Source organism: Phyllostomus discolor, chromosome 1 (assembly GCF_004126475.2).
Source record: "Phyllostomus discolor isolate MPI-MPIP mPhyDis1 chromosome 1, mPhyDis1.pri.v3, whole genome shotgun sequence".
Classification (NCBI taxonomy): Eukaryota; Metazoa; Chordata; class Mammalia; order Chiroptera; family Phyllostomidae; genus Phyllostomus; species Phyllostomus discolor.
Window position 1 is genome coordinate 123,878,768 of NC_040903.2, and position 22,625 is coordinate 123,901,392.

The following is a 22,625-nucleotide window of genomic DNA, read 5'->3' on the forward strand; positions in this document are numbered from 1 at the left end:
TGAATGACATTTTATATTTGTAAAGCTAAAATTCATTAGTAGGTCTTAGGCTGTTTAAGGTCATGTCCATTACAAAGCATTATTTTTTGCCTAGTTCTGAAAAAGGATTCTTAAATGGCAATATGAGAAAAAGAACTGACAATTTCAACTGAATTTTATATTACACATTTGATCTAGTTAACATATTGTTAAATATTTTTCCAAATATTTACTAATGCACAGAAATAAATGTAATTTACAAGCTTTCATAAATTTAATAACCCTAACTTAAAGCATAAAAATTAATTTAAAAAAAGCATTAATTTTTACCATCATTTCTTCCTGTGGGGCCAGATGATTTTTGGCTGACAACCTTTTTCTGAGGACTTGGTTTTGATATTCCTTCAAAGCTTTAAGAGGCCAGGAATTTGAGAAATTAACAGAATTATCCTGAGACTTCTTTGGAGATACAGTAAGAGATGTGTGTTTTGGGCTGGTTCGAGGTGATGAGAAAGGATAGGATGGAAGGATGTAGGCTCCTGGACTTGGATTTGGGCCAGAGTATGATGAAGTACGTTCTGTTTGACTACCAAATGTTTGCTGTGTCTTACTGCCAAAATTTAGGCTAGGATACACTGCAATAAAACAAAAGAGAGTATATTATTCCCATTAAGCTGTATACCTGAAAGCAATACAATACAAAATTGAAAGAAAAATAAGAGACAGTATGTTCTCTCTCTCTCTCTATATATATGTAAGTATATACACTCCTTTGTGTGTGTGTGTGTGTGTGTATAACTTATAACAATTTAAAGATTTTTGCTTTTCACACTAAGGTTTTTTCCATCTGGCATTTATATTTTTGTATGTAATTACAAATATTAAAAAATTTTGTATATAATTACAAAATTTATATTTTTGTATATAATTACAAAAATTTTTTGTATGGAGTGAGGTAAAGATCTAATTAATCTTTTTCTATATAGACAGTACAATTTCCCAGTGCTACTTTTTGAGCCACCTGTTCTCTCCCTTTCATCCATAAATTTCCTATATATTATTTGGGTCTATTCTTAGATGCTTCTTAATGATTCCATTACTCTATCTATCTATGCTTATTACAATGTTTTATTTATAACTGCACTATTTGATAAGTTCCCTTCCATTTTGGTCTTTTTAGAATTATCTAGGCCACGGGTGTCAAACTCATTTTCACCAGGGGCCATGTCAGCCTCACAGTTGCCTTGAAAGGGCTGAATGTAATTTTAAGACTGTATAAATGTAACCACTCCTTAACTATAAGCAAGGAGCTCTACATTTGGCCCTTTGAAGGCAACCATGTGGCTGATGTGGCCCCCAGTGAAAATGAGTTTGACACCCCTGATCTAGGCCATTCTTGACCCTCCTCCTTTTTCTCATATGAATTTCAAGATCAGCCTCTTAGGCTCTATAAAAAATCCTGTTGAGATTTTGCTTGAAATGACACTGAATTTACAGAGTAATCTGGGAATAGCTATCATTTTCCTGATTGAGTCTCCCTATTTAAAAATATGGGGTCTTTTAATTTACGCAGGTCTCTTTCTAGTCTCCCAAAGAAGTATTTTAGTTATCATAATAAAGGATATGCAAATCTTTGTTAGATTTCCAAATATTAACAAATCTTGCTGATACTACAATTCCTTAAAAACTGTATTTTCTGATTTTACCAGCCAAGATGAGGCATAGGTAGATAAGCTTTGCTTCCTACACAACCAAAAGAATAATAACCAATTTAAAACAGAAAACAACCAGAACTGCCAGAAAATAGAACTGTATAGAAGTCTGACAACCAAGGAGTTAATAAAGAAGAAACATTCATCCAGACCAGTAGAAGGGGCACAGCCAGGCAGCTGGGGATGTGCAGCAAGGTGGTGGCTAGTGGACCTGGCAGGTGAGGCAGCAGCTAGCAGACCAGGCGGTCTCACATCCAGGTATGGATAAGCCAGGAGGAACTGGGGAGTGAGACAAACTGAGCAACCACCCAGGGCTCTAGCACCAGGAAATAAAGCTTCAAACCTCTGGCTGTAAAAGTCTGTGGGGGTTGTGGAGACTGGAGAAAAGGCCAGTCTCATAGGACAGTCTCTTGGAGTGGCCACCAGGTCCTAGAATATACATAAGCCCACCCACCTAGGAATCTGTACAGCATCTCAAAGGGCTTAATTCGTTTATGGATAGTGGAGGAAGTGACTGAAAGCAGGGTGAGAGTCGAAAAAGCAGCAGTGTTCCCTCTAGGACCCCTCTCCTACATACAGCCACAATGCAGGAAGGTAAGTCACCCTGCCCTGGCAAATACCTAAGGCTCTACCCCTTATAATCTAACTGGTGTGTCAAGACAAAGAAATATGGCCAAAATGAAAGAACAGATCAAAACTCCAGAAAAACAACTAAGTAATAAAAAGATAGCCAACCTATCAGATGCAGAGTTCAAAACACTGGTAATCAAGATGCTCATAGAATGGTTGAGTATGGTTGCAAAAATAGAGGGAAAAAGTGAAGGCTATGAAAAGTGAAATAAAGAAAAATATACAGGGAACCCACAGGGAAGGGAAGGAAACTGGTACTCAAATCAACAATTTGGAACAGAAGGAAGAAATAAACATAAAACCAGAATGCAATGAATAAACAAGAATTCAAAAAAATGAGAAGAGGTTTAGGAACCTCCGGAACAACTTTAAATGTTTCAACATCTGAATCACAGGAATGCCAAAAGGAGAAGAGGAACAGCAAGAAATTGAAAGCTTATTTGAAAAAATATTAGAGGAACTTGTCCCCAGCCTGGTGAAAGAATTAGACATGCAAGTCCAGGAAACTCAAGAGTTCCAAAGAAGTTGTATCCAAGGAGAAACACACCATGACACATCATACTTAAGTTACCTAAGACTAAAGATTAAGGAAAAAATTTTAGAAGCAGCAAGAGAACAGGTGACAGTTACCTACAAAGGAGTGCCCATAAGACTCTCAGCTGATTTCTCAAAAAAACCTTGCAGGCAAGAAGGGGCTGGAAAGAACTATTCAAAGTCATGAAAATCGAGGACCTACATCCAAGATTACTCTATGCAGCAAGGCTACCATTTAAAATGGAAGAGTAGATAAAGTGCTTCCCAGATAAGGTCAAGTTAAAGGAGTTCATCATCACCAAGCCCTTGTTATATGAAATGTTAAAAGGACTTACCTAAGAAAAAGATGATCGAAACTATGAACAGTAACATGACAACAAACTCACAACTATTAACAACTGAACCTAAAACAAAAACTGGGCAAACAACTAGAAGAGGAACAGAATTATAGAAATGGAGATCACATGTTGGGTTATCAATGGGGAAGGGACGGGGGAGAGAGGGGGGAAAAGGTACAGGGAATAAGAAGTATAAATGATAGGTAGAAAATAGACAGGGGGAGGTTAAGAAGAATATGGGAAATGGAGAAGCCAAAGAGCTTATATGTATGACCCATGGACATGAACTAAGGAAAGAGGGGGAATGCTTGAGGAAAATGGGGTGCAGGGAGAAGGGGGGATAAAGGGGAGAAAAAAATGGGACAACTGTAATAGCGTAATCAATAAAATATGCTTTAAAAAACCCTACATTTTCTGAAAGTAGCTGATGTTCAGGAACTTGATTACATCCTAGTATTACACCTGACAACCTTGCTAATTTATTTAATATTTTAATAGTTTTCTGTGTATGCTTTAGGATTTTCTATTTAGATAATCTAATCATGGTAATAGTAGTAATGGTGTTATGATGATCATAACAATGAGCTAATGTCTATTGAGCTCTTACTATGTGCCAAGTGATGCTCTAAGCACTTTATAGGTATCAACTAATTTAATCCTTACAAAAATGTGGGTAGGTATTATTTCTATTTTACAGATTTCAAAACAAAGTACAAAGGAATATTAAATGAATTACTGAAAGTCACACTTAGGGCATTATAAAACAGAGATATCAACCTAGCCATTTGGGCTCCCAAACCTGTGCTCTAAAACACTACATCGTACCATGTTTTACCTGTGAATAAAGGAAACTTTTGTTTCACTCTCATCAACTTGTGCACTTTTAATTTTGAGCTAGGCATTCCTGAAATAGGTAACAGAATGACTACCAAGTTTTTATGACTAATTTCCCCTTAAAATCCAGACTTAACATCAAAATGCTACTCGACATCTCTACAGAGACAGATGTCCCAAGCATTACATATCCAAACAAAACTCTTGGTATCCAAGGCAGATCTGTTCTTTTCCTCATCTTCATCTTCTTGGTAAATGGCAGTTTTATTCTGCAAGTTGCTCTGGCCAACAGCACTGGACTCATCCTTGGTTCCTCTCTTCTCTCGAACTTCGCATCTAACCCATTAACAAATCTCACTGGCAATATAGGGTGATCACTAAATCTGGAAACTTAGATGAATACAGAATAAATGGCTTATTCATATTACATTATTATACATGTAAAATAGTTTCCAAACTTTACAGCCGCATTGTCCATCAGAATCCAAGCACTTTTCAACACTTTCATTGCTTCTTCTCTAATACAAACCACGTCATCTCTCACCTTTACAATTGCCGTAACTTCCTAATTCATTTGCTTTGCACTTGCCCCCATTCCTGCAAGGCCTATTCTCTACATAGCAGCTCTGTTCCTTTTAAAAGGCAGTCAGATGAAGCCATTTCTCTTGTCAAAAACCTACAATGACTTCCCAACCCACTCAGAATAAAATCCCATATTTTTACCATGCCCTACAGGGCCACATGTTAAGTCCTATAATTATTATCCGCCTTAGTCATTCCACTGACATCCCTGCTTTTTATTCCTAGAAAAAGGCCAAATATGGCCTTACTTCAGAGCATTGGTACTTTGTTGTTCTCAATGCCTGGAATGTTCTTTCTCCACATATCCATGTGGTCTAATGCTTCACGTCATTCAGGTTTCTGTTTCAATGTTCTGTCTTCAGAAAGTCCTTCCCTCTCACATTCTGTCCCCTCACGCTGCCTTATTTTTCTTCAAAGCACTTATTTCCATTCTTATTGCTCATTAATTATCTTCTCCTCTATTAGATTTTGATCTTTAGATTTTTGAATAATGCCTAGTCTCAATTAGAGGAATTAATAATAAATGCTCAATAGCAGTGGTAACAGTGAACATTTGTTCCTTGTACCTGACTTTAAAGTGAATTATAATGTTTTACACCACTAAGTATATTTGCTATTGGTATTAACAGGTATTATTATCAGGTCAAGAAAGTCATTCTTACTTTGTTGTGAGTTTGTAATTATGCATGGATATTGAATTTTCATCAATTGCTTTTAGTGTTATTTACTAATACAATTATATGGTTTTTCTCCTGCTACAATAAAGCTCACCTACAGGTTATTCTGGAAAACATCAACTTAGTCATAATATGTAGCATACAAATTTTAAAAACACATTCCTAGACAATACATACATTTGGTTTCTTAAAACATTATTTAGGACTTCAACTTTTAAAAAAAAAAGACTGGATCACCATTTATTTTTCTTCATTCACTGAACTTATCTGGTCATGATATTAATAAGGTTATACTTATTTCATAAAATGAATTAGGGAGCCTTCTTTCTTTCTTAACTATCTTAAGTTTGGATAAGATGTACCTCTGCCTTGGAGATCTGACAGAACACTAGGAAAACCATCTGGGCCTGGGATATTTTGTTTGTTTTTATGGGTAAAACTTTAAACCTAAAATTTCTTTAATGATTATAGATCTGTTCAGTTTTTGTATTTCTAAGATAACTTTGACAAGCTTGTTAATTGTGTTGTTCAAATATACCGCATCATCTAACCCAGCAGTCCCCCATCTTTCTGGCACCAGGACTGGTTTTTCCATGAACAGTGAGGGGTGGGGTGTGGGGGGGCGGTAGGAGGCAAAGCTGGGCAGGACCAGAGGGGGAGCTCAGGTTAGCTTCACTTGCTCCCAGCCACTAATCTCCTGCTGTGGAGTGGGGAGGGAAGGGGACGGAGACAGGGCGGGGGTGGGGGGGACTCAGAAAAGCTTCATTTGCAGCCTAGTTCCTAACAGATCACAGATGGGATCCTCACTGATGTGGCCCAGGGGTTGGGGACCCCTGACTAATCCCAAACGTCTTTATCCTAATAAAATTTTCCACTAACTTTTGTAGATTCGTTAATTTTATCCTTGTAATTTTGTCAAATTATACATATACACTCACATGTACATGTATACACACATTTTTTAAGTCTTACCTTCTTAGTGAATTCTTTCTTTTATCATAATGACCCTTTTTAGTCCTGAAAGTGTTTTTAGCTTTTAGTACATACATTTACCTTAACATCAATATTTTTTAACCTGCTTTGACTATTTGTCTAGTATATAGTCACCCCCTTATCATGGGAGACAGGTTCCAAGATGACCAACAGATGCCTGAAAATAAGAGATCGTGCCAAATTCTATATATACTGTTCTTCCTACACATATGTAGTATCTATGACAGTTTATTTATAAGTTAGGCACAATAAAAAATTAATAACTAACAATAAAAAAGAACATCAGGTGCAGTGGTATAGAACAAATGTAACAATTTACTATAATAAAAGTTACATGAATTGAGCCCTGGCTGGGTGGCTCAGCTGGTTGGAGCTTCAACCATACACCAAAAGGTTGCGAGTTTGATCCTCATTCAGGCCACGTGCCTAGGCTGCAGGTTCAATTCCTAGTGCAATCACATATGGGAGGCAAACTAATCGATGTTTCTCTGTCTCTCTCTGTCTCTGTCTCTCTCTGTCCCCCCCCCGCCCCCACCTCCTCTCTGAAATCAGTAAACATATCTTCGGGCGAGGATTTCAAAAAAATTTTTGAATGAAGTGAATGTGGTCTCTCTTTCTTTCCAAAACCTTATTGTACTATACTTACCTTTAAACTTAAAGGAGCACTTGATGCCTTCTTTTTGGCATATCTGTATTTGTAGCATCACTACTCTTTTGCTTTGGGGCCGCTACTAAGTAATACATGGGTTACTTCAACACTAGCACTGTAATACCACAACAGTTAATCTGATAATCAAGACAACTATTAAGTGACTAATATGTGGGTAGTGTATCCAGAATGGATGCATTGGACAAAGGAATGATTCATGTCCTGAGAGAGACTAGTGAAACAGCAAGAGATTTCATATACTACTCAGAACAGCACGTAATTTAAAACTTACTTATTTCTAGGAAGTTTCTATTTAGTATTTCTGGATCTATGCTGAGTGCAGGGGAACTGAAACTGTACAAATCAAAACCATAAATAAGGGGATTACTGTGTGTGTTTTCCATTCTTTATAGTCTCTTTCTACTTTGATCTATTATAGGTGTGACTTAAACACAGCATTTAAGTTTTTAAAATCTAATCATTTCTTTTATTTAAATGGTATGTTCTGTTCTGTCTAGTTACTTCTATAGTCTTATTTTGTGCTTCCTATTGTGTTTTTTCTTTGATACTTTTTCCTTCCCTTTTCCTGCCTTTTCATTTTACTCTACAACTAATATAAAAGTCTACTTATAACCTTTTAGGGGGTTCCCTTAAATTTTCCTTCAATATCTTTTTTTAAGACTTTCCATGAAAAAGATCTAGCATATGCATACTAACAAGTACAAAGTTCTTCTGAATACTTAAACAACTATATATATATTATAGATATCATTTACTTTTAATTTGTATCTGACATGGTTAGAATCTCTACTTATACCTACATTTTATTTGGATGGAAAATGGGTTACAGTGGTCACACATTTACATATAGAACAAAAACATTGATTTCCTGATTTCAATGTTTTATTAGTAAATTCTGATATTTCCATGTTAGTGCCTCATTATATATTCTTTTTATTAAGAGATGTAAATATATTTCTTACAAACAAATAAAAAATCACATCTTTTATGCATATAAATGGAAACAATGGTATGCAACAAAATATACCAATACTTTCAACATTTAGTGTGGCTCACTGCAACATTTAAATTGGGACAGGAAGGACTCCCTGTCAAGATGGAGGAGTAGGTAAATGTGACTTGCCTCCTCACACAACTTCATCAAAATTACAACTAAACTATAGAACAACCATCATTCAGAACCATCAGAAAATCAGGCTGTATGGAAGTCTGACAACTAAGGAATTAAAGAAACCACATTCAGCCAGATGGTTAGGAGGCACAGAGAGGCGGAGACCTGAAAATGCAGAACTGGCTGGTCCCAAACCTATGTGTGGCGGATATAAAACAGAGGGATATCTCAGGAGGTATCCAAACCCATATCAGAACACACAGGCTAGGGTTCAAGTGCCAGAAAGGTAAGTCCCCATAACTTTTGGCTGTAAAAACCAGTGGATGTTGGGTCAGCAGAAGAAACTGCAAGATGCTTAGGCCTCTCCTCTTAAAGGGCCCCACACCACACACAGACTTACTCAGATTCACGCCTTCTGGGCTCCCACACCAGGGCAGCAACTTGAAAGACGCCAGTGGCATACAGACAGGAACCAAAGTATCTGGCATCAGAGTAAGAGCTGGAGGACAGCTTCTTCCCAGACAGAACTGAAGACAGAGGCTGGTGTACCTTTTCTGAGCCCTCCAACACAGAACCACAGTACAGCAGCACCATATCCAAATCTCCATCACCCTGGTTCATACAGTAAGCCCCGCCCTCATGATTACCCAGGCATCCGCCCCAACCAACTTACAGGCCACCTGAGTTGGTAGCAGTGGGTTTTCCATGTGACGGGCTGAGCTAAGAACAGGCTTCAGACCTTCCTAAATCCGCCCAAACAAGCAACAGCTGAGTCCAGCCCCCTATACCTCTGGCTAAGTGGCCCCAAGCCTGGCACTAGCAGGAGCCATCTGTAGATCACTTTACAGCTTATGCCAAGGGGCCCCACCCACACAGAACATAGGATGACTTTGGCCTAAACAACCTGGGAAACCCCAGAGCCTTCACACCCAGTAGACAGTTACAGACCATGTCAGAGCACCACCTAACCACCTCCACAAGCCATGGAGGGAGGTAGTTGCTGGCCAGTGGTCATAGCCAGTCCTATACCAGCTCTCTATACTACATAAATCTCTCCCCTTGATCTGTTTAGGGAATATTCAGCCTAAACAGAGGGCATATCTCCATCCAGTACACAGCTTGGGAGATAGGGGAGGCTGTGCCACTGGACCCTACAGGACACTTACTACATTAGGGCACACTACCAAGACACAGAATCAAAGCAGCTATACCTAATACATAGAAACAACACAGGGAGGCTGCTAAAATGAGGACACAAAGAAATATGACCCAAATGAAAGACAGAATAAAACTCCAGTAAAAGAACAAAACAAAAATAGAGATAAGCAATCTATCAGATGCAGAGTTCAAAACGCTGGTTATAAGGATGCTGAAGGAACTCAGTGGGTACTTCAACAGTATAAAAAAGACCCAAGCAGAAATGAAGGATATACTAATTGAAATAAAGAACATTTACAGGGAATCAACAGAGGAGTGGATGAGGCCAACAATCAAATCAATGATTTGGAATATATTGAAGCAAAAGACATCCAATCAGTACAGCAAGAAGAGAAAAGAATCCAAAAAATCAAGGGCAGTGTAAGGAGCTTCTCAGACAAGTTCAAACATTTCAACATTTGTATCCCAGGGATGCCAGAAGAAGAGAAAGCAAGAAATTGGAAACCTATTTGAAAAACTAATTTAAAAAAACCTTCCCTAATTTGGTGAAGTAAATAGACAAAGAAGTCCAAGAAGCAGAGAGAGTCCCAAACAAGATGGATGTAAAGAGGACCACACCAAGACACACCATAATTAAAATGCCAAGGCTTAAAGATAAAGAGAGAATCTTAAAAGCAAAGAAAAAAGCAGATAGTTACCTACAAAGGAGTGTCCATAAAACCATCAGCTGATTTCTCAAAAGAAACCATACAGGCTAGAAGGGCAAGAAAGAAGTAATTGAAGTCATGAAAGGAAAGGACCTACATCCAAGATTATTCTATCCAGCAAAGCTTTCATTTAGAATGGAGGGGCAGATAAAGAACTTCCCAGACAAGTAAAAGCTAAAGGAGTTCATCAACACGAAACCATTATGATACGAAATGTTAAAGGGACATATTTTTGAAAAGATCAAAACTATGAACATTAAAATGGCAATAAATATCTATCAATAATTGAATCTAAAAAACAAAATAAACAAACAAGCAGGACACAACAGTATCATAGATATGGAGGACACTGGGATGGTGGCTAGTGGCGGGAATGACAGAAAAGGTAAAGGGATTAAGAAATACAAATTGGTAGTTACAGAATAGGAAGAGGGATGTTAAGAGCAAGTATAGGAAATGGAGTTGCCAAAGAACTTACACACATTACCCATGGATATGAACAAAGGAGGATCGCTGGAGGGACTGTGGGTGCTGGGTAAAGAGGGCAAAGGGGGAAAAATTGGGACAACTGTAATAGCATAGTCAATAAGAAATAAGAAATAAGAAATAAGAAATAAAAAATAAAATAAAATAAGTTGGACAGGAACTTCTAGATGATTTGGCATGTGGCATTCACACATCAGGTCCTTCAGAAGCACAATGGAGAATGTTAGCTGAGAAGGTGGTGGTCCTGACCTTCTCAGGACCGAGACTTAAACAACTAGTAAGTTATATAATTTTTTTAATATATAACTTTTAATATATAACTTACTAGTAAGTTAAATCTGACATTAGAAGAACATGGTATCTCTTTAGCAGCTGCTCTAATAATTATTCTGAGAGGCAGAAAATTAGGTACATTACAAAGACCTGATTAAGCACTGAGAGTGAAGGTAGTCTTCAAAGGTACTATAACCATTCAGGGATATCCTAAACAGGAGCATGCTAAACAACAAAGAATTTTCTCTGCTTCTACTAATTAGGATTCCAAAGTTATCTAGCCAAGACTTAGGAAATAACTATATTATTAAGAAAGATTTGGGTGGGTGGACTGGACTGGGAGTAAAAGGAGAAGAAACTGTACTTGAACAATGATAAAAAAAAAAGAATTGCATGAAAAAAACAGATAGACTATTTATTGGAACAACACTACAAAGAAAAACTTTATGGAGTCATGCGGACCTTTGCAGTATGTGGGAAAAAATGTAGCTAAATATTAAGTGCAATATTAACTAAGTCCCTCTTTACTAATTTCAAATAGGCATTACTTTTTCATCAACAAATATACACAGAAGTACATCCTAGCATTCAAAAAATTTTAATAAGTATATGACAAAAATTAAAATATATCTAAAAATATTTGATTTGATCTTAGTTTTAAATAATAATTGGTAAAGCTATTAATTAGCATGGAAAAACTCTAAAACCCCTTCAAAATCCAAAATCCATATAACTGACAGCCTCAAACATTCCTTTTGTTCTATAAGAGATCTAAAATGATAGTTAGTCAGGAAGTTATGGTTGCTAACAGGGGACATAATAAAATCTAAATAGCCTTAAAATTTTAAACTATTATTGAAAATAACTGTCTTCTGCTAACACAATACTCCTTAATGGATAATGTTACTCTCAATTACTTGGTTTTAAAATGCTCATCTTCACCATGAGTAGAAACTCACCAATTTAATCAGTCATATTTATATCATGATTATGAAATCTATCATTTTAGGGTAATCATTATAAAATGATATTAAAATTTTTACTAAAATATAACTTTTTTTGGATGAGTATACCTATACAAAATAAACATACAACTAACTAGGTTTGGAAACCCCACATAATATTTATAAATCATCTGTATATATATAAATTTGGAATTTAAAACCTTTATCTTGATGACTGTTAGCTGTCCCCAGGTACTGTAAATCAGAATCCACACTTCCAGTTTACCACGTATCTGTGAAAATCCAAGCTGTCCACATTTCTCAGAAAGATTTGTTTGATGCGCTCCAGTAGTGCCTTTAGAAGGAAGGAGGAGAAAAACAAAGATAAAAGTTACCTCTATTTCATGAATACATCTAATTTCATAAATGTTGGTAGTCATTTGTGTGGGAATAAATACAGAAGTATATGAAGTGACCCAGGCAGGCATGAAAAGGAAAAGCTTTTGCTACTGGCAGATCTGATTAGTGGCAGGATTAAAAGACAGAAAACAGGTAAAGTGCAGAGAAAAGCATACTGAAAATGTAGACAAAAGCAGTTTCTTCTTATATGTTCCCTTCTCTTACCCGTAATGTTCCTTCAGACATGGCTTTTTTTCTTCCTAGTATTTGTAGTAGACATTCTACCCTAAAAACCTGCAGAACTCTCCTACCTTCTTTCCTATCACAGCTTCCAAGCTTATCTAGGTACACAGCCTGTCAGAAAGTATCCAGCCATGTACTGTGAAAAAGAAACATTTATTGAAGAAGATACAAGAGACAAGAAACACTGTACATAGGAGAATGACTCCTCAGTCCCCGTCAAAGTAGGCACTTTGAGACCTAACACAGTTCTCCCAGCATCTTTCCACTGCTCAAAACACTCCACAAAATCCTTTGCTGGAATCACCATCAGCTGCCCCATCATATTTTCCTGAATCTCAACAGTGGTCTGAAATCTCTTCTTTCAAAGGTGAATTTAGTTTGGGAACATCCAGAAGTGGCAGGGCTCCAAATGTGGTTCATTGATAGGGGTCTGAATCAAGTTATTAGCAACTGCAGCACAATGGTCCTTCTGCTCTGGCAGCAGAAGCCATGGAACAAATTTTGCCACAAAATTTTTCATGCCAAGATCCTGAATCAAAATTTCAAACACCAAAGTTTTTGGTATCCCCAAATTAGTTTCTAGTTCTTGCATTGTTAGTCGCCAATCTTTGTTGATTGCAGCCTGTACATGTTCAACATTCTCAAGTGTTCTGCTTATTGCAGGCCTCCCAGAACGTGGATCACTTTCAACAGATTCTCAACCACCTTTGAAGTGTCTGTGCCACCTTTTATTTGTGCTGGACTCATTTCATCATCCCCAAAAGACTTCTGAATCATCCCAACAGTTTCCATAGAGTAATGTTCAAGCTTAAAGCAAAATTTGATGCAGATTCATTGCTGTACTGGCTAAGTCATTTTGAATGTGACAGCTACACAATACATGTGCTCACTCAAGGTGTCTACTCCACTCCCTGACCACTACAGTAAAACTGTCATTGTTCACACACGCACATTCCACTCCATTCTCCTTGGCTGCCAGGTTACATCAATGTGGTACAAATCATTCTCATTACATTAATAATGGCTGGGACTTTTTCCGGATAGACCTTGTATTTCCCAGATTGTTTTCCCTCTCTTGTGACTGGTTCAGGTTAATTCTGGGCAGGGGAATATGTCAGAACTAAAGAAGGTAATAATGAACTCTCTGGCATTCATTTACTCATATATAAAACAAGCCAATCCCTTGCAGTTCTGAATCTATGATTTTTAAAATTCTCTTCTTATAATTTCAAGCTCCTTTATCCTTCATGTACTGGACATATTTTAAGTTGATTCTCATCTTTTTTCTAAAATATATTTTATTGATTATGCTATTGCAGTTGTCCTATTACCCCCCACTTCATTCCCCTTTACCCTGCAACACCTCTCCCACCCACATTCCCCCCTTTAAGTTCATGTCCATGTGTCATAAGTTCTTTAGCTTCTACATTTCCCCTACTATTCTTGCCCTCCCCCTGTCTATTTTCTGCCTACCATCTATGCTACTTATTCTCCATACCTTTTCCCCCTCTCTCCTCCTCCCACTCCCCTGTTGCTAACCCTCCATGTGATCTCCATTTCTGTGGTTCTGTTCCTGTTCTAGTTGTTTGCTTAGTTTCTTTTTCTTTTTGTTTTAGGTGTGGTTGTTAATAATTGTGAGTTTGCTATCATTTAACTATACGTTTTTTATCTTCTTTTTCTTAGATAAGTCCCTTTAACATTTCACATAATAAGGGCTTGGTGATGATGAACTCCTTTCACTTGACCTTATCTGAGAAGCACTTTATCTGCCCTTCCATTCTAAATGAAGGCTTTGCTGGATAGAGAAATCTTGGATGTAGGTCCTTGCCTTTCATGACTTGGAATACTTCTTTCCAGCCCCTTCTTGCCTACAAGGTCTCTTTTGAGAAATCAGCTGACAGTCTGATGGGAACTCCTTTGTAGGTGACTGTCCCCTTATCTCTTGCTGCTTCTAAGGTTCACTCCTCCATTTTTACCTGGGGTAATGTAATTATGATGTACCTTGGTGTGTTCCTTCTTGGGTCCAACTTCTTTGGTATTCCCTGAGCTTCCTGGACTTCCTGGAAGTCTATGTCCTTTGCCAGAATGAAGAAGTTCTCCTTTATTATTTGTTCAAATAAGTTTTCCACTTGTTGCTCTTCCTCTTCTCCTTCTGGTACCCCTATAATTTGGATGTTGGAACGTTTAAAGATATTCTGGAGGTTTCTAAGTCTCTCCTCATTTTTTAAAATTCTTATTTCTTCATTCTTTTTTGATTGTATTGTTTTTTTCTTCCTTCTGGTCCACTCCATTGATGTGAGACCCAGCTTTCACTCCATCACTATTGGTTCCCTGTGCATTTTTCTTCATTTCACTTATTGTAGCCTTCATTTTTATGTCTAATTTGTGACCCAAATCAACCAATTCTGTGAGCATCCTGATCACCAGTGCTTTGAACTGTGCATCTGATAGGTTGGCTATCTCTTGGTCGTTTAAAAGTACTGGTTCTGGGACTTCCATGTGTTCTTCTGTTTGAGCCATCTTTTTTTTTCTTTGGTCTGGTCAAACCTATTACATATGAGGGGTGGAGCTGTAGGTCTTCACCAGGGCGGGCACCCCAGTAGCTATGTTGTGATGCTGTATGTGGGGGTGGGGTCCAAGAGGGAACAATGGTGTTGCTCCACTATCCGGTGGACCTCAGTCTCTGCCACCGCTTCTCCCAAGCAAACTGGGCCCCTCTGGTGCCATTTCCCATGTGGGTGGGCTTGTGCACCCAGTGGGACTTTCGAACAACTTCTCTGTGAGGTTAGGAGTCTCTCCCTGTGCCTCAACCCCCACAGGTGTTTTCAACCAGTGCCCCAAGGCTCTATTTCCCAGCACTGGGATCCTGGGTTGCTCGCAGTACCTTGTTTCACAATCACTGCCTTGCTGGGTCTGCCGGTTGCCACCCCTCAGCCGGGGTCTGCCAGCTGCAGTCTTGCATGCTCCGGATGCCTTATGCACCTGGTCCCAACGCTCTCTGTTCTGCGCCACGACCTGTGCCTGGCTGCCCGACTCCACCCCTCCTATTGGTCTGGATGAACCATCTATAGATGTTAAAATAGACATCTATTTTAACTCCTTGATTGTTCAACTTCCACATGGTTCAATTTTCTGTCAGTTTTGGTTGTTAGTCTGTTTCTAAATTGTTGTTTGTCCCTATCTTGGTTGTGTGAGGAGGAATAGTGTGTCTAACTGTGCCTTCATCTTGGCCGGAAGTCTTAATTCTCATCTTGATGCTTTGGTTAATCTCCTTATCTTCAACAGTATCTCTCACCTCACTGTCAATCACAAAACCTTCTCCTCTTTAAAGTCCAGCTCAAGTACAGGCTCTTTCTTGGAGTTTCACGGATTACTTCAATACCTATGATCATTTGTTTTCTTAATCCCATATAATTTGTATCATCCAATCCCAGCTTTAGGTTATATGCTGTTTTATCATCCAGTCATTGAACATTTATACCACTAGGGAAGAGTTTCTCAATGGCACACAACCATGAGCCTTATAAAAATCCAAAGTTAATGGTACAGGCATAACTGGGTATCTCTAAGCATTTCTTTTTCTCTATTAAATTACACAATCATCACAACCACTTCTTTTTCATATGAAAATACCATGAAACATTAGTTGTATAAAGATCTATAAATTCTCTTATGGTACAGTGGTTTCTAAATATTGTGTCCAAACTCATAACCAACAAGTTTCAGTAACTGATAACATTTGGATAATAAATAAATGTTAACATCTGTGAGAAACTCATCTTATTTTATAAGCCATTTTCCCTCTCCAACTGGTTCATTCTGTTAACACATCATTGTTTTCCTAATTAGCTGGGTGCTAAGTCTTGATATCTTTCTCTACTCCCCTTCTTTATCTCTTCTATGTCCAACCATCATATTTTCCTGATTATTCTTTTCTATACCATTTGTAAACAACCTTATCACCCTGTTTTTTTCCCTTAACATCAACAAAAAAATCTCCATTAGCTCCCTATACTTTACAAGTATTTGCTCAAATCTTTAAGCCTAGCCACAGGGATCCCCATACCAAATTTATCTTTGACCATCTAAAATGAATCTCGCCTTTCTACAGCTCCCAGAATATCTCATGCCTATTCCTACTGTAAGCCTTTGCTCTTCTCATACTTCCCATCTAACCACTTGTATCGCATACATCCAGAACAATGCAATTCAAGTACTATCTCCTCTTCAATGCCTTTTGTATGACCATGACAATGTCCTCTGAACTGTTAACATTTACTTTCTATAACACTTACTTAGACAATTAAACACCTTTACAGACAACTAAACATCTAAACATCTGGCCAAAAAAACCATATGGCACTTTTGACTTTCTTGCACACCCACACTCCACACCTATCCATCAACAAATCTTGTCAACTCTACCTTTGACATATAATCAGAATGTAATCACTTTCACTACATTCACTGCTACACTGGTCAAAGTCTCCACCAACTATAACTTGGATTCCTACAACAGACTCTCTGTTTTTGCCCTTGCCCACCTTAAATCTAATTTAAATGCAATGTCCCCCCCAAAAAAACCCAAACCCTGGAAAACACAAGGCATCTAATGTTACTTTTTTCCTCAAAATGTTCCTCACTCAGAGTAAAAGCCAAAGTTCATTCACTAGCCTACTAGGTCTCACAAATAAGAACCCCCTAATATTTCTAGAATCATTTTCTACTTGTCTTTCCTTTCCTCATTCATTCCAGACTTATCAGCCCCTTTGATCTTTCTCAAACAGGTTTCATAATCTCCACTTACTCTTCCCTCTTCCGGGAATTATTTGCTCTTTTCTCGATATCTGTATGGTCTGCTTCCAAGTATTCCTTTTTTAATATGGCCTCTTCTTTCACCACATTATTTAAAATAGCCCCTCCTCCATACTGCTCTTCTCTGCATAATTTTTTCCATAGCATCTATCATTATCTAATTTAATATATTTTGCATTTACTTAATGTCTGCTTCACCCTAAACAGAATGCAAAATCTACAAGGCACAAAGTTTTCCCTTTTGTTGACTGTTATACCCTCACTACTTGGTAAAGTACTCGAAACATAAGAGATACTCGATATTATTGACTTACATTAGGATTTAAAGGGTTTCAGTGAGAAGCCCCTCTAGGGTCTTATGAGATAATTTATGTCAACATGCCCTTTCTTACCACATCTTTAACAACTATTTATTGAATCTGAATTGTCTGCTACATTTTTTAAGTTCTATGAGCCCTTGAATAAACTATGAAGTTTAGGGAAATCTTTTACTTATTCAACACGTCCATTACCTCCACCTATTACTTACCAGCAGCACATACAGGAAGTGAATCTGAGTTAAAATCCCGACTGTTTTGAAATAAATTTCTTGATACTCTTTTTCTGCTAAAACATAAATCATCACTGTCTGGCATTCCTTGGGAGGGCTTTAATTTTGAAGATGGGATGAAATCATATGCTGAAAACTACAGAAACAAAATAATAAGTTACCATATTTGTGTTAAGTCTATAATAAATGAGATAATAATTTAGACCGAATTACAAAATTCTAACTAAAAGAAAAAACTAAATTTATCAAATATACAATGATAGAATATGCATATATAGTATGGTACAATAACAGTATTTTCCATTTTATGATAGAAAACCCATTTTTTTTCTTTGTTATTACTTCTCCCCAAATCTTTTCTGTATCTTACCTTCCTACAGTACACATCAGGCAACTTAGAAAGAAAGGACAACAATAGCAAAAAGAAAGAAATGTCACCTTGAATAGAGAAAATAATACTTTTCATTCAACAACATAGCACATCACACTATGCCATCTGTGTTTCAGCATTAGACAATAAATGACAAGTGGAAGTCATTCAACCAGCAACCATCTCACTCAACTACTATTATAGAGGCAAGATTATTATTCATAATCTGCAGCCTAGATGTAAATGTATACATAGTCACTGTTCCCTTAAAATACAGAGTGGGGCAAAAGTAGGTTTGCAGTTGTGAGTATGTGAAACAGAGTTTATTCTTTAAAACACATATTTTAAAAATTTGTTTTAGAAAGAGAGCAGGGGGAGGGAGGAGGGGAGAGGGTTGGGAAAAGGGAATGAGGGAAGGAATGAGGGGGATAGGAATGTCAATTTTGTTGTCCCACTGATTTTATGTATTCATTGGTTGATTTTTATATGTGCCCTGACCAGGATCAAACTAGCAACCTTGGTATATTGGGACAATGCTCTAACCAACTGAGCTACCCAACCAGGGCTACAGAATTTTTATTCTTACATTATTATTTTTGTATGAACAACTGTAAACCTACTTTTGCCTCACCCTATATTTTCTTATGATAGGTGTTTTAGTTAAAACAATGTATATAACACTTTATATATGTCTAGTACTTTATAGTTTCCAATCCCTTTTTCACATACTCCCTTTGATCCTTGTGGTACAAAAGTGCCAGGATAGAATTTTGAAGTTCTACCTAATCATAGTTAAAGAACTAAATGAGAGGATGAGTCAAATGTTCAGAATTCTTCACCAATGACTTCAATTGTTTTGGATCACTTAACATTCAACAAGGCTACAAAGCATTTTAAAAATTGAATGAACAGACTAGAAATTATACTTACTGTCTGTGTATTTATTTGGAGTTTTCAGACACAATAAAATCTAATCGAATCTAGACATGTGGTGAACTATAAGCCTTCTCAATCATGCCTCTTCACAAACATTGCCAATTATCAAGCAGCATTAAAATACAATAAAATTAAAGCAAGGTCTGTTTGAAAAATTTTTTAAAAAGATTTATTTGTTTATTTTTAGAGAGGGGAAAGGAGGGAGAAAGAGAGAGAGAGAGAAACATTAATGTGTGGTTGCCTCTCACATGGCCTGCAACCCAGGCATGTGCCCTGACTGGGAATCGAACCTGTGATGTTTTGGTTTGCAGCTGAGCTCAATCCACTGAGCTACGCCAACCAGGGCTGTTTGAAAACTTTTTAGCTACTTGTCAATTAAAAGAGAAACTTATAAACTACTAAATATACCTTAAGGAACTTGGTATTCCTCATCAAATTTTGTGAAAAACTTGTTAACTCCTTCAAAAATTAACCCAGAAAATACTGAGAAAAAAAATAAAAAGAATGCCTCAGAACAAAAGGCCTGACTTTGCTTTATCAAAATATAATACTATAATTTCTATGACTAATTATATAATAGTATTAAAAAGACCCAATGGAATAAAAAGGAAACTAATTACAGTCAATTTCTGATTAGTTACATTTAAAGACATACCCAGTAAAAATAGTAATCCAGAAAAAATTCTCCAGTATAGGATATATTTTACATCAGATTTATTCTGTAATTACTTTCTGCTTAGGCAACAGAATATTTGTATGTATATGCCAGATACAACAACTAGTGGTGGTGGTGGTGATGGTGATAAAGGGGACAGTGGCAGGAGTGGAAAATGTGTGTGTGAGTGAGGAATTTTCACGAATCTAGGAGAAATCAGTCACGGATTAAAATTTGCTACAGAAAATTCTGCAAACATTTAAAAGCAGACTATATATAGGACATACTATTATTAACATAACAGGCCCTTTTTGGTCTCATTTAAAATCAGTCAAATGATTTTTCATCAGGATAAGCTTTGATGGAACTAAACAATGAATAAAGGGAAAGGAAAATGAGAGTAAAAGAGGAAAGTACAGACATAGTTATAAGCTAAATTTACAAAATGTGAATTGAAACACTCTGTTTAGAGCACCTTAGGAACATGGCACTGAGCTTTTGGTCTTTGAAGTTAGTATCTAAAATTTTAATTTGTTTGATTCCTTAGAGTTAATGATAATGAAAGCATTATAAAAGGCAAGTTTCACACAACATTAACAAGGACTTCAAATTCACAGTCTTACCTACTATTTTAATTATGCATTTGATTCTTTATATATTTTTCATAAAAGATTCTGCATCCTAATAATGCTTTTTATTTCAGTTTTGGCAATGGGTATAAAAACACAATTTAATTTTATTTTGGTATAGAAGCAAATTATCAGAAAAAGACCTTTTAATAGCTAATGCCCTCAGAAATCACCTACGTTCCTGCATTTACTGAACCCATACTAAACTTAATCTTGATCTCCAGTTTTTGTAGCCTTTCATCTTCTGCCCGTTCTTTTTGGTTTTGCCTTGACTCCAACTTTGTCCCTTAATGGTGGTCATTAAGTTTATTCCAATTACCCAAACTCTCCTGGAACATCTTTGTGTGTTTTTTCAAATCACTTTCTATGCACACTTTAAGAAAACATAGTTGTGATACTATGTATATAAAATTTTATATGTCACATTTGCACATAACATTATAACAAAAGTATTTCATATATGGTCAAAACCTGTCCATAAGTGCTATAAACTTTAATTACAAAAGTAGTAATTGCTTATTATTAAAAAACAAAACCAATATATAAGTGAGATATAAAATGAAATTCTTTTGGGGCACCCCTTCACTAGAATCCTACTGATAAACTCTAATAACCCATCTTTTTCTATACGTCAACATTCTTCAGTAAGCTATTTTAAAAATAAAAATAAATCACATAATACACTGGCACCTAGTAAGTACTCAGCATGTACACACCATTCCATGTTAATCCATACATATCTGCTTATTCTTTATAATGGTTGTCTAGTATTCCACATTAGGGTTGGACTTGTTCCCTACCAATGGACTTTTTTTTTGTCAAAACTTTTCACTATTACAATCTTGTAGTCAACATTGTTACACACATTTCCTTGTGTATCATATTAGCATTTCTGTAGAACAAAATACTAAAAATGAAATTGTTAGGTCTAATGATATAAACTATTTTTAAAGGCTTCATAATATTCTTTTGACTAGATAAGCCATTCTCCTATTATGGAACATTTACTTGGGTTACTTCCAATATTTTTTTTTTATATTGTGATAAGGAAGAAATTTCAGTGAGGGAAATGGTACATACCTGGCTTAAGATAGTGCTGTTTGAAGGAGACTGACAGACTTTGAAAAGGTTGTCACACATATTACACAATTAAAATACATTTTTAAAAAAAACTCAAAATGTTTTCTTTGCTATCCTTAGGTTTCCCATACAAGGGCAAAATACCCAGATAGAACTCTGTACCTGTCAGCTAACCAGTACCAATAAAGTGTACAAACAAGACTTCCTACATCTAGTCTGCAATATATATTTTCTTCTTTCTCATTTCTGGTTTTTCCTTGATTTAGCCAATTAGCTGACTCTCTTACATGAAAGAAAACAAACTGCAAAATAACAAACCAAAAGTTTCTGACTTCTTGACTGATGTTTATTTATGGAGGTTTCATTAATACACTGTTCTTCTGGGTCCCAACATGAGAAGCAAACACATGGCCTGAAAGTGTACCTTTTCTGAGACTTGGATCCTCTCTTGAACAGTATGACTCTTACACAGTCAATCTGATTCTGGGAAAAGCCTGCTCCTGGTTCTGATTTTGACTGAGTACATGGACAACAGTATCCACACAGATGGCAGCAGTGGTGAAAATGGGTTTTGACTTTATAGTCTATTTTGTGATTTCTGCTGGATGACAGTACCCTCCCTGGTCAGGTGGCAGCTGACAGGGAATTTGGAACCTTGTTTCCTTAGTGTTGTGTTCTGTTTATGTTTGTTTTTCAATGTGCTGATCTGAACTCCTTTATGCTAATAACCAGAGATTACTCTCTCCATTCAAAACCTAGTTTTTTAATGTTTACTTATTATGGACCTAATACCTGTAAATACCTATAAAAATCAAATCCCTATACCAAAGATGAAATAATATCCATAACATTCAAAAGTCAGCTTTCTTCAATTTCTCTAAATGAATGACTAACTGCAAATTAACATTACTTTAGAATTCTAAAGCTAAAGACAGTAAAGAAACTTATTTAATTATAAGTTGACAAACCAAGAAAAATGATGGTTTTCAAAAGCCAAACAAAACAATTACTTAAGTGTTCCAAACCTTAAGTGAATTGTCTTTTAGAAGCTAAGTAAATTCAGTGTCATTATTGTAGATGTGGACATTGAAACACAAAGCAAAAAACAGGATGCCTCTCCAAATTCCTGGGAATCACAGTTCTCAATCTATTAGTTATGTATTGCTGTGTAATAAATTATCCCAAAATATAATGGCTTAAAACAACAAACATCTTCCTGTGGACCAGGAATTTGGAAGTAGCTTAACTGGATGGTTCAGATTTCTCCGGAGCTACAACCAAGATTTAGCTAGGCTGCTGTCAACTGAAGGATCACTGAAG

At 36.6% G+C, this 22,625-nt stretch overlaps 1 protein-coding gene and 1 long non-coding RNA gene across 2 annotated transcripts in view; one reads left to right on the forward strand and one right to left on the reverse strand.

Annotated features, from left to right (window-relative positions):
- Positions 1–22,625, reverse strand: part of TOGARAM1 (TOG array regulator of axonemal microtubules 1) — a 105,829-nt gene that overhangs the window by 70,814 nt on the left and 12,390 nt on the right. The window contains 5 exon segments of the mRNA XM_036028830.1: positions 310–390; positions 393–614; positions 11,850–11,912; positions 11,915–11,983; positions 17,615–17,771. Of these exon segments, the coding sequence (XP_035884723.1) occupies positions 310–390; positions 393–614; positions 11,850–11,912; positions 11,915–11,983; positions 17,615–17,771 (592 nt within the window).
- Positions 18,627–19,435, forward strand: LOC118501269. Its single transcript, XR_004903893.1, has 2 exons — positions 18,627–19,082; positions 19,285–19,435. It is a non-coding gene; the product is annotated as an uncharacterized LOC118501269 (long non-coding RNA).